At 56.1% G+C, this 14,064-nt stretch overlaps 1 protein-coding gene across 3 annotated transcripts in view; it reads left to right on the forward strand.

Moving 5' to 3' along the window:
* The window catches only part of NEGR1 (neuronal growth regulator 1), a 199,534-nt gene that overhangs the window by 137,937 nt on the left and 47,533 nt on the right, over nucleotides 1–14,064 (forward strand). For all 3 annotated transcript variants that reach the window (XR_009208130.1, XM_040073481.2, XM_040073482.2), the window contains exons 5-6: nucleotides 566–686; nucleotides 6,586–6,737. Coding sequence is in view for 2 of the 3 variants with exons in the window: in XM_040073481.2 (XP_039929415.1) it covers nucleotides 566–686; nucleotides 6,586–6,737 (273 nt within the window). In the remaining variant the exon portion in view is untranslated. The remainder of the gene's footprint in view (nucleotides 1–565; nucleotides 687–6,585; nucleotides 6,738–14,064) is intronic.

The following is a 14,064-nucleotide window of genomic DNA, read 5'->3' on the forward strand; positions in this document are numbered from 1 at the left end:
TCTTCCCTTGTGCCCGTAGTTCCAAGCTCGAGCAGTCTGTGACTATTTACAGTGTTCACCGTTTGAAAAGACAAAACGCGCTTAGACCGGCGCAGCTCCGCGTGCGGCGGGATCACGGGAAAGTCGCTTTTGCCCCGGTATTTGAGGCTGGCTCATCCTTTCGGAGGTCTGAGATGTCAAGGGCCGCCCGAGCTGCGTGTGTGGGGCAGTTTGCGGGGCAGCTTGCCGCCGCTGCAGGGACAGGGGCTCCCGGGAGCCCCTCGGTGCCCAGGGCTGGGGGTTCCCGTGCCCGCTCCCGGCGCTCCAGGACCGAAACACCGCCGGCTGTTAAACCACGCCGCCGGCCGCGGGCTGTGGCGGGTCACACAGGCGGCGTTGTTTCCAGGACAGGATCGCTCTCCTGCTCTCCCTTCCCGTCCCGGCTGCGCTCCCACGCCCGCCCCCCGGAGCGGGACCCGCAGCGGGGCCGAGCCCCGGGCAGGCGGAGGGCAGAGGGAGCCGCAGCGGCGTGGCGTGACCTGCCTGTCCACATGCCAATGTCCGTCTCACGATTCTTATTTTTCAGTTGCCCCCACAATTCAGGAACTTAAATCCAGCGGTGTGATGCTTGGAGGGAACGGCCTGATCCGGTGCGAAGGTGCAGGAGTGCCTGCCCCGGTCTTTGAGTGGTTCAAAGGAGAGAGGAAGTAAGTAGCCGCTGCTCGCCCACCCCTCGTGTGCCAGGGCTGCTGCCAGGCTGGGGCTGCCCCGGGGTGACCGCTCCAGCAGTGCTCCAGCCCCTGGAGCTGCCCCGCGGCTCCCGTGCCGTGGGATTGGGCATTGCAAAGGTGCTGCGGGAATTCCGGCCTCTGAAGGGTGATAGCCAGAAAAGCGCCGGGGAAAACCCGCGAGAAGAGGTTTTTGTTTAATTCGAGAAAGGTTTTTGTTCAATCCGTCTTCCTCGCCTCCGAGAGCGAGAGCCAGGCTTGGGGCTGGCGTGCATGGTGCCCTGGCTGTGTGCCCTGGGGTCAGCAGAGCCCTGCAGCTCACGGGTCAGGGCAGCACCGAACCCCAGAACCTGACACGCTGCTCTGTGTTTGTGTGCAGCCCCTGCCCTTCCGGGCCCTGGGGGCTGTGGGGCGGCAGCAGCATCCCTGCAGGGTCGCCTTCATTCCCTTGGACAGGGGATAAAGTGGTTTTCTTTCGAGCAAGACGTTTTGGTTTGCAGCTCCGGGCTCGTGCAGGAGCTCGTTTCTCTTGGGTGCAGAAGCAGGTGGATATTGTCCCAGAGTTGGGAAGCTTTGGGAATTTCCCAGCTTCCAAGCGCCAGGTTTTTCAGCTCGAGCATCCCATTAAACCTGGGAGCCGGCAGGAGAATATTAATGACCCTTTTTCACAGAAAGCCATCTGTCAGCTCCTGTCTCAGCTGCTCCCCTCCTGCAGCACGAGCTGCTGTCCTCCTCCCTCTTTGCGGAGCCGCTGCATCCCACCAGGTCCCAAGGCTGCTCTCGGGCTGACCTTTGCTGTGTGGGCCGGGAATGTTTCTCCCCGTTGGTGAAATCCATCTGTGCCCCGTTCCCCTGGCTGCTGGGGGCTGTGCTGTGCCCACCCCGGGGCAGTGGCAGCACAAGGACCCTTCCTGCGGGAATGTTCCACAGCGGGTCCTGGCGCTCCGGGCTCCCCGGGCAGCTCCCAGCACGCTGACCACCCTTCTCTCTGCTCACAGCTCTCTGCTCAGCGCGTTCAGCAGCAGGGCAGGCTGGGCAGAGCACTCCAGCACAGCCAAGCTGCGCTCCCGCTTTGCTCAGTGCTCCGCCTCGGCAGGAAAACTCTGTCCTGCTGCTGGAATGTTGGGGTCAGTCTGAGGCTCCATCCTTTCAGGAGCTGGGCTCTGATGATCCTTGGGGGTCCCCCCAGCTCGGGGGTGCTGCGAGCTCCTGTTGGTACACAGAGGTGCTGGGGATCTCTGAGCCCCGGCCCTTGCAGGAAAGAGGAAAACACCCACAGGTGGATTTTTGGGCTGGGTTTGGATCCAGTGTCTCCCCTCTGCCTCTGGATGGTGGGCAGCCAGCTCAGGATGAGCCTTGGCCAGCTCAGGATCAACCCTGGCCAGCTCAGGATGAGCCTTGGCCAGCTCAGGATCAACCCTGGCCAGCTCAGGATGAGCCTTGGCTAGCACGGGATGAACACTGGCTATCACGGGATGAACACTGGCTAGCAGAGGATGAGCCCTGGCTATCAGAGGATGAGCCCTGGCTAGCAGAGGATGAGCCCTGGCTAGCAGAGGATGAGCCCTGGCCAGCTGAGGATGAGCCCTGGCTATCACAGGATGAGCCCTGGCTAGCAGAGGATGAGCCCTGGCTATCACAGGATGAGCTCTGGCTATCACAGGATGAACCCTGGCTATCACAGGATGAGCCCTGGCTATCACAGGATGAGCCCTGGCTAGCAGAGGATGAGCCCTGGCTAGCAGAGGATGAGCCCTGGCTAGCAGAGGATGAGCCCTGGCTATCACAGGATGAGCCCTGGCTAGCACAGGATGAACCCTGGCTATCACAGGATAAGCCCTGGCTATCACAGGATGAACTCTGGCTAGCAGAGGATGAGCCCTGGCTATCACAGGATGAGCCCTGGCTAGCAGAGGATGAGCCCTGGCTATCACAGGATGAGCCCTGGCCAGCTGAGGCCGTGCTCTGATGCAGAGCTGAGGAGCTCAGCTCTCAGAGGAGCTCTCAGGAGCGCTCCCGTCACCCTGCAGGTGATTCCAGCCGTACTCCAGGCTGGATTTACACCCCCTGGCAGTGCTCACCCCGCTGCAGTCTCTGCTGACACAATGGAGAGGATCCCTCTTTTTATCTGGGGTTTTTTTTTTCGGATGCTCTTGTGCTGGGACTCCTCTTGTGTAGAAATCTGGCTGGGTTGTTGGACAGACCAGCCCTGAGATCGCAGCTGTGCCTGCAGCGTCTCAGACGAGGCTTTTGGGGGTGGAAGCGGCATCGCTGTTACCGAGATCGATGTTCCTCCGCAGCCGGCATTCCCGGGCTCCAGGGACGGCCTCATCCCCGAGCACCCACCGGGGCGGAGCGCGGAGGCAGCAGCAGGCTGCTCCGAGTTGAAGCTACTGCTCCTCGGGGCAGGGAGAGCGAATTCTGCCCGACCGCCGAGCTCCCGCAGCTCTGCCCAGTGACATCCCACAGGCGCCGCTGCACGGGGCGCGGAGAGCCGGGGAGAACTGGGGGAGGAGGTCAGAAAAAATCGAAATTGTCATGGAAACGTCACACGGTTGGCTTGGAAGGGATCTCAGAGTTCATCCCGTTCCAACCCTCTGCCAGGGATCCAGGGATCCAGGGATCCAGGGACACTGCCAGGGATCCAGGGATCCAGGAACACTGCCAGGGATCCAGGGACACTGCCAGGGATCCAGGGACATTCCCAGGGATGCAGGAACACTGCCAGGGATCCAGGGATCCAGAGACACTGCCAGGGATCCAGGGATCCAGGGATCCAGGGATCCAGGGATCCAGGGATCCAGGGACACTGCCAGGGATCATGGGGCACTGCCAGGGATCATGGGGCACTGCCAGGGATCCAGGGATGCAAGGGCTCTTCCAGGGATCCAGGGATCCAGGGGCTCTGCCAGGGATCCAGGGATCCAGAGACACTGGCAGGGATCCAGGGACACTGCCAGGGTCCAGGGACACTGCCAGGGATTCAGGGACACTGCCAGGGATCCAAGGACACTGCCAGGGATTCAGGGACACTGCCAGGGATCCAGGGACACTGCCACGGATCCAGGGACACTGCCAGGGATCCAGGGACACTCCCAGGATTCAGGGATCCAGGGACACTGCCAGGGATCCAGGGGCATTCCCAGGGATCCAGGGGCTCTGCCAGGGATCCAGGGGCATTCCCAGGGATCCAGGGGCTCTGCCAGGGATCCAGGGACACTGCCAGGGATCCAGGGGCTCTGCCAGGGACGGGCTGTTGGAAACGTGTGTGGCTTTGGGGATTGCTGAGGATTCCCTGTGAAGAGCAGAGGGGCTTCACTGCGCCAGCTCCGAGCCCAGCTCTGCTCCCAGGCTGTGTTCTGGGCTTACAGAAATCAGACATTAAACAGCCACAGGGAAGAAGCCCAAAAGTCACCTAAATAAAATATTAAAATATGAATTCCCTTTTCCTTCTCAAAGCAAACAAGGCTCACGTTGGAAATCACGAACCTCATTTCCGTGGCTTCACCAATTACAGCGGGCGCAGGTAGAGCTGAGACGGGAGCAGAGGCGGGCCCCGGGGCTGGCGAACATCCCTGGAATGCCGAGGAGCTCGCTCGGCTCTCCCCTTTGCCAGAGCGGAGCGGGAAGGGCCCTGCGGGGCGGCTGCACGCACCCCAAAAACCGCCGCTGCAGCCCGGGAGCGACCGGGTGATAAAATAAATGAAACCAATGGGAAAGAAAAGAAACCACCGGTGTGCGCTCAGTCCCGGGCAGGGCACGGAGCTGCGAACTCCCGAGGAAAAGCCTCTGATCCCTCCAGCCGTGCCCTGGGCAGCACGGGAGCCCGGGCAGCTCCTGCTCTGGGAATCGCGTGCTCCAGGACCTCCAGCCCCTTCCCAGCAGGGACACAGGGAAGGGATGTGGAGCAGGTTCAGCAGGAACACACTCTCCATTGTTTTGGGGCAGGTGTCACCCGTGACTGGGCACGGCGACAGCAAAAATCCCGGCACGCCCTTTTATTCTTGGGAAAAAAAAAAAAAAAGGAGTTGTAAAAAAATTTTACAGCTGAGATGGAGATGGTGCAGCTCAAAGTCTGGCTATGGGCCGAGAGCTGGAGCTGGTGCAAACCCCAGGGTCCCAGACTGGGCTGGGTTGGGAGGGACCGTAAATCCCAGCCGGTGCCACCCCTGCCATGGCAGGGACAGCTCCCACTGACCCGGGGACAGCCACAGCTTCCCTGGGCACCCTGTGCATGGGAGCAGCACAGAAACAGGGTTTGGGAGTGAAGAGCCCCTCTGGAATTTTCTGCGGGAGAGGCAGGTGGGACAGGCAGAGGGGAGGCAGGGAGAGGCAGAGGGACAACCCTCGGGGGGGTTTAGAGGAGAACATCCATGTGCAAAGGCTGGAGGGACAAATTCCCCCTGGCACAGAAGTTTTCTCTTCCTGGACAATGGATGGATCTTCCAGGAGCAGTGCTCACCCCAAAGCGGGCACTGCAATCCCCTTGTTCTGTTCCCATGCCCAGGGGAGGTGCCCGAGCCTGGAATTGAGTCCTTTCCATCAAGACAGGCTGCCCAGGAGGAGAAATCCGGGTGTGGGCAGGGATCAGGTGGGAAGGGAGGCGCCCACCCAGCCCTGAGCAGGGTTCAGTCCACAACCCGCGGTCAGTGACACACTTGCCGAGGTTTTCACACAGAACGCTGGCAGCTGGCATTAATTCCCAGGATGTACGATTATCTCCTTCAATACAGCAGACAAAAATTGTATTCTTAATCCAGAGCTCCGCTCCTTGTGGGAAATAGAGGGAATTACGAGTAATAACTGTGGCGAGTTTTTAATAACACGGTTCCCCTTCTCGCCTCCTTGTTGGAGCAGACGTGCTTTGCCTACCACAGCATCATTAAAGCTGGTTCTGCTTTGTCCCGGTGCCCGGCAGTGCCCCGGACGTGGCTTCGGGAGCAGTATCCAAACACCTGCATTTTCCCTACGAATTTGGGCTGGGAAGCTCAAAGCTGGCTGAAAGGAGTCCTGATTTGCCTTTTTCCTGTGCTTCATCTCCTGATCCTGCCCAGGCTGCTGCCTCAGCGGCGCTGCTGGAGCATTTTGTCCCTAATTGCAAGGCTCATTTGCGGCTGTAGAGCCCCGTAAACGAAACCACGGCCACAATCCTGGCTCCTGATCCTCACCTGCCGCCAGCCAGAGCTGTGAGAGCACACAAGAAGTCTGAAAAAGCCAGGGTCACAATCCCCTCGAGGCACATTCCTTGCTCCCGATCCTCACCTGCCACCACCCAGAGCTGTGAGAGCACACAAGAACTCTGAAAAAGCCAGGGTCACAATCCCCTCGAGTCGCATTCCTGGCTCCCGATCCTCACCTGCCGCCAGCCAGAGCTGTGAGAGCACACAAGTCTGAAAAAGCCAGGGTCACAATCCCCTCGGGGCAAATTCCTGGCTCCCGATCCTCACCACCCAGAGCTGTGAGAGCACACAGCGAGCAGAGTTCGGAGGGCAGGGGCTGACAGAACCCTCCCAGGAGGACTTTCCATCACCGCTCTCTGCCCCAGGGAGGGAGTTCCCATCCCCAGTCTGAAATCCAAGCCCTGCACCCGGGAGTTTCTGCCCTGCTCCTCCGGGCAGGAGCGGCTGCGGGCGCTTTTCCCTCAGCGGCAGGACACGCAGGCAGCACCGCTCCCCTCGGCACCCCCAGCCCCGCCAAAATCCAGGAATTGTGCTCGGCTCAGGCGCTGGCGGCTCGCAGAGAGCTCACGGCGCTCCCAGGGCTGGCCGTGAAACCAGGGAAGAACAGAGAGCTGCGAGAGAAAATAAAAATAAAAATAAAATAAAATAACCCTCGGTTGTGGTATGTGAGTTATAGACATTTTCTTTTTGCTTTCTAGACTGATCAATGGTCAACAAGGAATCACTATTAAAAATTATAGCACGAGATCCCTTCTCACTGTTACCAATGTGACAGAGGAGCACTTTGGCAACTATACTTGTGTCGCTGCCAACAAGCTAGGGACGACCAATGCCAGCCTGCCTCTCAACCGTAAGTAACGGGGACGTGCGCCAAATGCTCGGGGTCGGCTCTTCCCGCCCCCCGGAGGAGGGAGGAGCGGGGCGCTCCTTCCCTCCCGACACCTGCAAACGCCGTCGGGAGCCGGGGTTCCGCACCTGGCGGTGACTGCTCCGTGCTGGGAAAGGCTCTGGATTCTGGGAGCTGAGTGCGGGCTCTGAGAGACGAGTTTTGGGTTCTGAGATCGGCATTCTGGGTTCTGAGAGCTGAGTCTGGGTTCTGAGATCGGCATTCTGGGTTCTGAGAGCTGCATTTTGGGTTCTGAGATCGGCATTCTGGGTTCTGAGATCGGCATTCTGGGTTCTGAGAGCTGCATTTTGGGCTCTGAGAGCTGAGTCTGGGTTCTGAGATTGGCATTTTGGGTTCTGAGATCGGCATTCTGGGTTCTGAGATCTGAATCTGGGCTCTGAGAGCTGAGTTTGGGTTCTGAGATTGGCATTTTGGGTTCTGAGAGCTGAGTCTGGGTTCTGAGAGCTGCATTTTGGGTTCTGAGAGCTGAGTTTGGGTTCCCAGAGGTGCTTTTGGGTTCTGAGAGATGCATTTTGTGGGGGTCATGGATTAGAGCTCTGCCAGAAATCCCAGCCAACCCCACCCCGCTGTGGCAACGTGCACAGCCACGGCTTCCTGCTCACAGCGGCAACCAGAGGTCCCTAAGGGGGAGAGATTTCCCAGCACATTCCCAGGAATGCCCTGAGCTGGAGACCTGGGATGTGCCAGGGCTCTGTCCCATGGAGACCTGGGATGTGCTGGAGACCTGGGATGTGCTGGAGCTCTGTCCCATGGACACCTGGGATGTGCTGGAGCTCTGTCCCATGGACACCTGGGATGTGCTGGAGCTCTGTCCCATGGACACCTGGGATGTGCCAGGGCTCTGTCCCATGGACACCTGGGATGTGCTGGAGCTCTGTCCCATGGAGATCTGGGATGTGCTGGAGCTCTGTCCCATGGAGATCTGGGATGTGCTGGAGATCTGGGATGCGCTGGAGCTCTGTCCCATGGACACCTGGGATGTGCCAGGGCTCTGTCCCATGGACACCTGGGATGTGCCAGGGCTCTGTCCCATGGGTACCTGGGATGTGCTGGAGATCTGGGATGTGCTGGAGCTCTGTCCCATGGAGATCTGGGATGTGCTGGAGATCTGGGATGTGCTGGAGCTCTGTCCCATGGACACCTGGGATGAGCCAGGGCTCTGTCCCGTGGACACCTGGGATGTGCCAGGGCTCTGTCCCGTGGACACCTGGGATGAGCCAGGGCTCTGTCCCGTGGACACCTGGGATGTGCTGGAGATCTGGGATGTGCTGGAGCTCTGTCCCATGGGTACCTGGGATGAGCCAGGGCTCTGTCCCATGGACACCTGGGATGAGCCAGGGCTCTGTCCCACCTCACTTTGTCAGTCAGTGGTGCAGAGAAGCGGAATCTCTCAGGAAAGAGGAAGAGCAGTGTAGGAGGGGAAGCGTGGGATGCTCAGCGTGGAGGCTGCCCACAGTGGCTCTCCAGGGGCTCTGGGAGCTGTTTCAGCTGTGGCTTGGTAGAATTTCCCTGCTGCTGGAGGCCCAGCCATCCAGAGGTGTTTGTGGTGGAGCTCTGGTGCTGCTCTGTTCTGACGGTGATCAAGCAGAGAGAGGACTCGGGGTGCGTCCTGCACGTAAAGATGTTCCTCGCCGAGTGCAAACGCGGAGTTTCAGCTGCTTAAAGCCCCCAGTTATTTCCGTCCTTCCACGAAATCTCCTCCTGAGCGTGCTCCCCGTATGATGAGTGCTGTCAGGAGGCTCTCAGTTCCTGCAGGAGATGTAACGGGCACAAAACAACGGGGAGCCTTTGCTGCCATTTATTTAATATTGGAGGGACCATTATCAAAGTGGGAACGGCGTTACACTCATTTTAAACGGGAAATGCAAGTGAAAGCAAAGGACTATTAAGCCAGAAGGAGCTGGAATTCGGTGTATTTGCAATTCAGAGCAGGTAAAAGGAAAGTCTGGCTTCATCTGAACAGAGCAGAGCTGAATCTGTCTCTGAGCTGCCGCCAGGAGTTTTTTTCCATCTTAAATTGTGAGGTGCCTTGTAGCCACCCTGGAAAAGCACTTTGAGACGCAGGGGTTGAAAATGTCATAGAAATACCGAGTGCAGCAGTACAAATCATAAAAATAGATGTTCTCCATCATGAAAGAGAGGGGCCGTGGGCAGCAGAACGGTCTGAGAGAAAATGCGGAAATCTGGGTCTGCTCCAGACCTCGGGAGGGGAATGGGGCTGTGGGCTCAGAGGTTTGACTCCAAGACCAAGCTGAAATATCTGATTTCATACTGTGATTATTTCAATCCGCTCAAAACAACGGGAGCTGTCCCAAAGGTGGTGATCTGGATTTTGCTTGGGAGTGAGGATCATTTGGTGGAGTTTTCCCTTTGCTTACAATTTACATTAATATTATCTAGAAGCAACATCCCTTAAAAAAAAAAAAAAAAAAAAAAAAAAAAAAAAAAAAAAAAAAAAGTGTCAGTAATTCTCCGGGTAGTAACTCGTTAAGTGCGGGCTCCTCAATCCTTGAGCGAGAATTTTCCCCTGTGAAACCCTTGCGTTTGGTTTTGCTGGCACTGAGAGCGGACCATCTGTGCTGGTTCAGGTACGGAGGGAGCTGCGAGCTCTGCGGCGCTCGGGAACCGAATGTGGGGTCAGGGGAAGTTCCGTTTGCTGCTCGGGGAGAGCTGAAATAGAGCTGCTGCCTCGTTTCGGGGCGTGCCGCAGTCTGTAGCTGCGCTGGGGCGACACCGCCCGAGGGGTGCAGGGGCCTCGGGAGGGATTCGGGAGCCCCTTTTCCTGGGAAAGCCCCGGGGTGTGCACAGACACGGGAGGGGGATCCCAAATCCCCCCCAGGAGCAGCTCAGCCCCGGTGTGACCCTGTGCTGTGACCCTGGGGGAGCTTGGGATCCCCCATCCCATGGGAAACCCCTGGGGTGTGCACAGACACGGGAGGGGATCCCAAAATCCCCCCAGGAACAGCTCAGCCCCAGTGTGACCCTGGGGATGTGTGAGATCTCCATTTCCTAGGAAAACCCTGGGGTTTGGAGAGACACAGGAGGGGGATCCCAAAATCCCCCCCCAGGAGCAGCTCAGCCCCGGTGTGACCCTGTGCTGTGACCCTGGGGGAGCCTGGGTGACACCAGACAGGCGCTGCCCAGGGGTGAGGACAGCCAGGAGAACTTTCTGGGCTGTGCTGCTCACGCCCTTCCGGAGGCGCCAGACCGTGCCCTCAACTTCCACGTGTCCATCGCTGCTCCTGCTGGCTCCTGCACGGAGATCCCTAATTAAACCCCTGCATTGATATTCCCAACGCACCGGAGACGTGAATAAAACGAATCATCTCCCCCAGATGTGACCGGGCTCGGCACGAGTCGCTCCCGGCGGCTCCAGGGGCTCTGCAGAGCCGGGAAAGCGCCCTGCTGCGTCCCCTCTGTGTCCCCACGGTGCCGGGTCCTGGCAGACCCAGGGGGGCTCCAGGGGTCTCCTCAGTCATGGTCTGAGCGATTTTTTCCAGCCTGAATGATCCTGAGGGCACAGAGGGCACCGAGGGCACAGCCCGGCCGCTGCTCCCCACCCCTGGCAGGTGCTGGACTCGCTCCCTGCGCTCCAGAGGGAGCGTCCACGCTCTGGAAAACGCGGTTCGCTTCATGGTAAAATTCCAGGAGTTTAACGCTAGCAAGAAATAAGGCAGTAAGAGAGAATAAGCAGCAAAAGTTACAGACGTCCGGCTGCCTGGCGTTCCCATCCCACGGCAGAGCTTGCTAATGAAAGATCTTTCCTTTAAAAACAAAAAGCTGTTATATATTCATAAATCTCATACGTGATTTAAGCACTCCTTTCGACTTTAGGCGTTCCTGCTTAATTTCAGCTTTTCTCCCCCACCATTCTATCCTGCAAATGAATCTTCTTGCGGCTCCGCGAAGTCGCAAATCCCTTAATAACAGGGGCAGTAAATTCTTCCTTTTAAGGTTTTTAGTGTCTGCGCTGTTGTCCTTATCCAGATAAGACAATGCAAAGAATTCCTTAATTGTCTTTCCCGTTTCTCGAACCAGCTACAAAACGCGCTCGCTATCGCCTAAAATCTGTATTTATCACACCGCTGAAAGAGGCTGTATTAACGCAGCAGAACTCCCTAACGCAGCGCACACAGCGCTCACTTCAAGGTCTGCGAGAATCCAACCATAAGATGCGTGTTTGGGGCGTTCCGTGCCTGCGCTTCCCGCTCCCTTGGGCTCCTTTCCCTGGGCTCCGGGACAGAGGGGTCCCAGCAGGGATTCCCGGGAAAGGACGCTTCTCTGGGGCTGTGGGCACACGGAGGAGGCAGGGCAGCGCCGTGGGGGTGGCTCTGAGCGGTCCAGGCCGGCTGCGGGCAGGCTCATCAGCAATTTACACGGGCTTCGTTAATTACCGCGCCGGCGCTGCCCCGTTCGCAGAGTTCAGCGCCGTCCCCGAGCTCAGCACTTTCATTTTATTGGCTGAGAAACCGCATCTCGGTGCCCTGGGATGTGCGTCGGGCTCCTGCTCAGCTTCAGCTCGACAGCTCTGCCTGGCCCACCAAATCTGACATTTCTGGAGAGAAATACGCTCTCCAGGGAAATTCCCTTTGTGCCCGCAGTTTCTGCTGCTGTCCAATTACCTAAGAAAGATTTTGCTATTTTATCTCTCAAATACCGGCCTGGAAAGCAAATCAAATTTCAATTTGCATGCTTCTGTCTCAGCCAGGCGAGCTGGTCTGCGTCAGAAAATATAATACAAAACATGTCTGTAGGTATATATATATTTATAAACGTAAATGAAAATTCCTGTTCTCATTAGGAGCCTGCTGAAAGCCTGCTGCAGTCAGTCAGAGGACAGTTATTGACTTAATGAGGTTTGCAGCCAGCCCAAGGTCTCCTGGAGCCATCCCTGTGCAGAGAACCGGTGCCCTGCAGCTCATTTCTCCTCCATCCCTCCCAGCCCTGCCCCTGGGCGCAGCCGCTGTCCTGAGCTCCTCCAGATCCTCCTTTACCTTTGCTGTGTTCCGTGTTCTGCACTGCCCAGGTGCAGCTCTGAGCTCACACTCAGCGTCACTCAGCTCTCTGCACACAGCAGCCACACAAAACAAATCCTGTTCCTGCTGCACACCAAGGACAACTTCCAGCCCCAAAGCACAAACAAGGGTGGCTGGAGGGAGGGACGAGAGGGATGGGAGCTCACAGCCTGGAGCTGGGATGGGACAATTAAACACCAATGTGCAAATGGACCAAAACTTAAAAATGTAAAACCTCGTGACTGTTTGTCCATTTTCTGTCCATTTTCTGTCCATTTTGTGACCATTTTGTGACCAATTTGGGTCCATTTTGGTTCCACCTTGGGTGCAGCCCTGGCCAGGCTCTGGTCCTGCCCAAGGTGTACAATAAAACCTTCCTGTTTCTCGGCTGAGCCGGGCTCTCCCTGCCGTGGCAGGGACACAGGAGCTGTTCCAGAGCAGATTGCTGAGGCAGAGCTGGAAACTCAGTGTGATCGGGATACGCAAAGCAACCACACGGAGACGAGAGATTTGCAGGGCAGAGCTGTTCCTCCGAGAGAGCCCAAGGCTGAGCCAAGCCCAGAGCCCCTCTGCCTGGTTATTTCTTACTTTTTATACATTTGTGGGTCTGGCTGTGGATTGGCTTCTGGAGTTTTCACCTCCCAGCCCAATGGCCAGACCAACTGTCAGTTACAATTGTTTTCAGGTTAGAAATGTGCAAACAAAGGACAGAGAATGAAAAACAAAGGATTTGTTTATGTTACACGTGTGAGAAAAGGCAAAAACTGCTCCTAATATTGTACAGAAGCTAAAAAGTCTGACTCCATCTTATGAACAATCAAAAGGCTTTAAAAAACTCAGAAAAACCAGGGTGACAACCCAGCACCTCGCATTCATATATTCACAGAGTCAGATAAATGGCCAAATCCCCCATTTGTGTAAGTGATAGTAATTCTGTTAAACGGTGGGTTTGAGCTCCCTCCATATGGATGCCAACTGCTGCTCCAGGTAACAATTACCGAGAGTTATGGAGGAATTCTCTCTAAATCCATTTTCCAGCTTGAGCTTTATTATGAATTATATGACAATAAGTGACTGAGATGGGATGAGGCAGAAATAACCCGTTTGAGCAAGGCCAGGAACAGAAGTTTCTCCTTGACATTTAGCAGGAATTTAAAGGCCTGAGAGTGGATCAGGGAAAAATCAAACTGAAATCAAACAAAAATCAAACAGAAATCAAACAAAAATCAAACAGAACACAAACAAAAATCAAACAAAAGCCGTGGGGTCTTGGCTGTGGGTTCCTGCTGAAGCTGCCCCGATGCTCTGGGTTTGTTCCATTCGTGTTTGTATTCACAAATCCTGCATTTCCCCTCAGCTCGTGTGGTTCAGGCTCATCTTCTCACCCACCCGGTTTAATCAGAGGTGTTGAAGCGTGGCCAAATCTTCATCTCAAGTGTCAGTTAATTGTCGTAAAATCCTGGCATATCCTGAGTTGGGAGGGACCCACAGCGATCGCTGACCCAGCCCCTGGCGCTGCACAATCCCACCCTGGCCCTGGGAGCCTTGTCCAAACAGCGACTGGAGCATTCCAGCTCACCCACGGCATTCAATTCCCTGCCTGTGCCCCCTCAGGCTGAGCAGCAGCCGTGGCCAGAGCTCGCTGTGACTCGAGTCTCTTCTCAGGGAAGGAAAACCGCAAAGTAAATTAAAAAAAAAAAAAAAAAAAAATTTAAAAAAAAAAAAAAAAAAAAAAAAAAGTTAAAAACCCAAAGGATGCCTCGTGTAACAAACGGGATGAGGACAAGGAGTGCTGTAAATAGCACTGTAAATAATGACATAAATGTATTTTACCGCTCAGTCTGGAACGCAAACTTCAGACTTTGGGAGGAGGGAGGGAGGGAGGAGGCTCAGGAAGGGGAGATAGGAGATGGAGGATGGAGCAATCCCCAGGCGAGGGGATAAAGACAATTACTGTCTATCCTGGGCAGGAAAAGCGGCTTATTGGAATATTGGCCAGCCCAGAGAAGGTGCATTAGGAAGTTTTCTCATAACACAGGCCCAGGAGAGAGTCACTTACGCTGAGCAGCGACGAATTTTAAACCCAATGCAAAGCACTTCTTCATTAGGAGGTTATTAAGTGCAGAACTTATTTTCATATCAGGTTGTTGAGCAAAGCTCAGGGGGCTTTACAAAGGAATTAGATATTGATCGAGGATATCCTGAGTTTCCAGAGAGATCAGAAAATGGATTTTAAACCCAAGACTTTGGTATTT

This window comes from Hirundo rustica, chromosome 9, assembly GCF_015227805.2.
Source record: "Hirundo rustica isolate bHirRus1 chromosome 9, bHirRus1.pri.v3, whole genome shotgun sequence".
In the NCBI taxonomy this organism is placed as follows: Eukaryota; Metazoa; Chordata; class Aves; order Passeriformes; family Hirundinidae; genus Hirundo; species Hirundo rustica.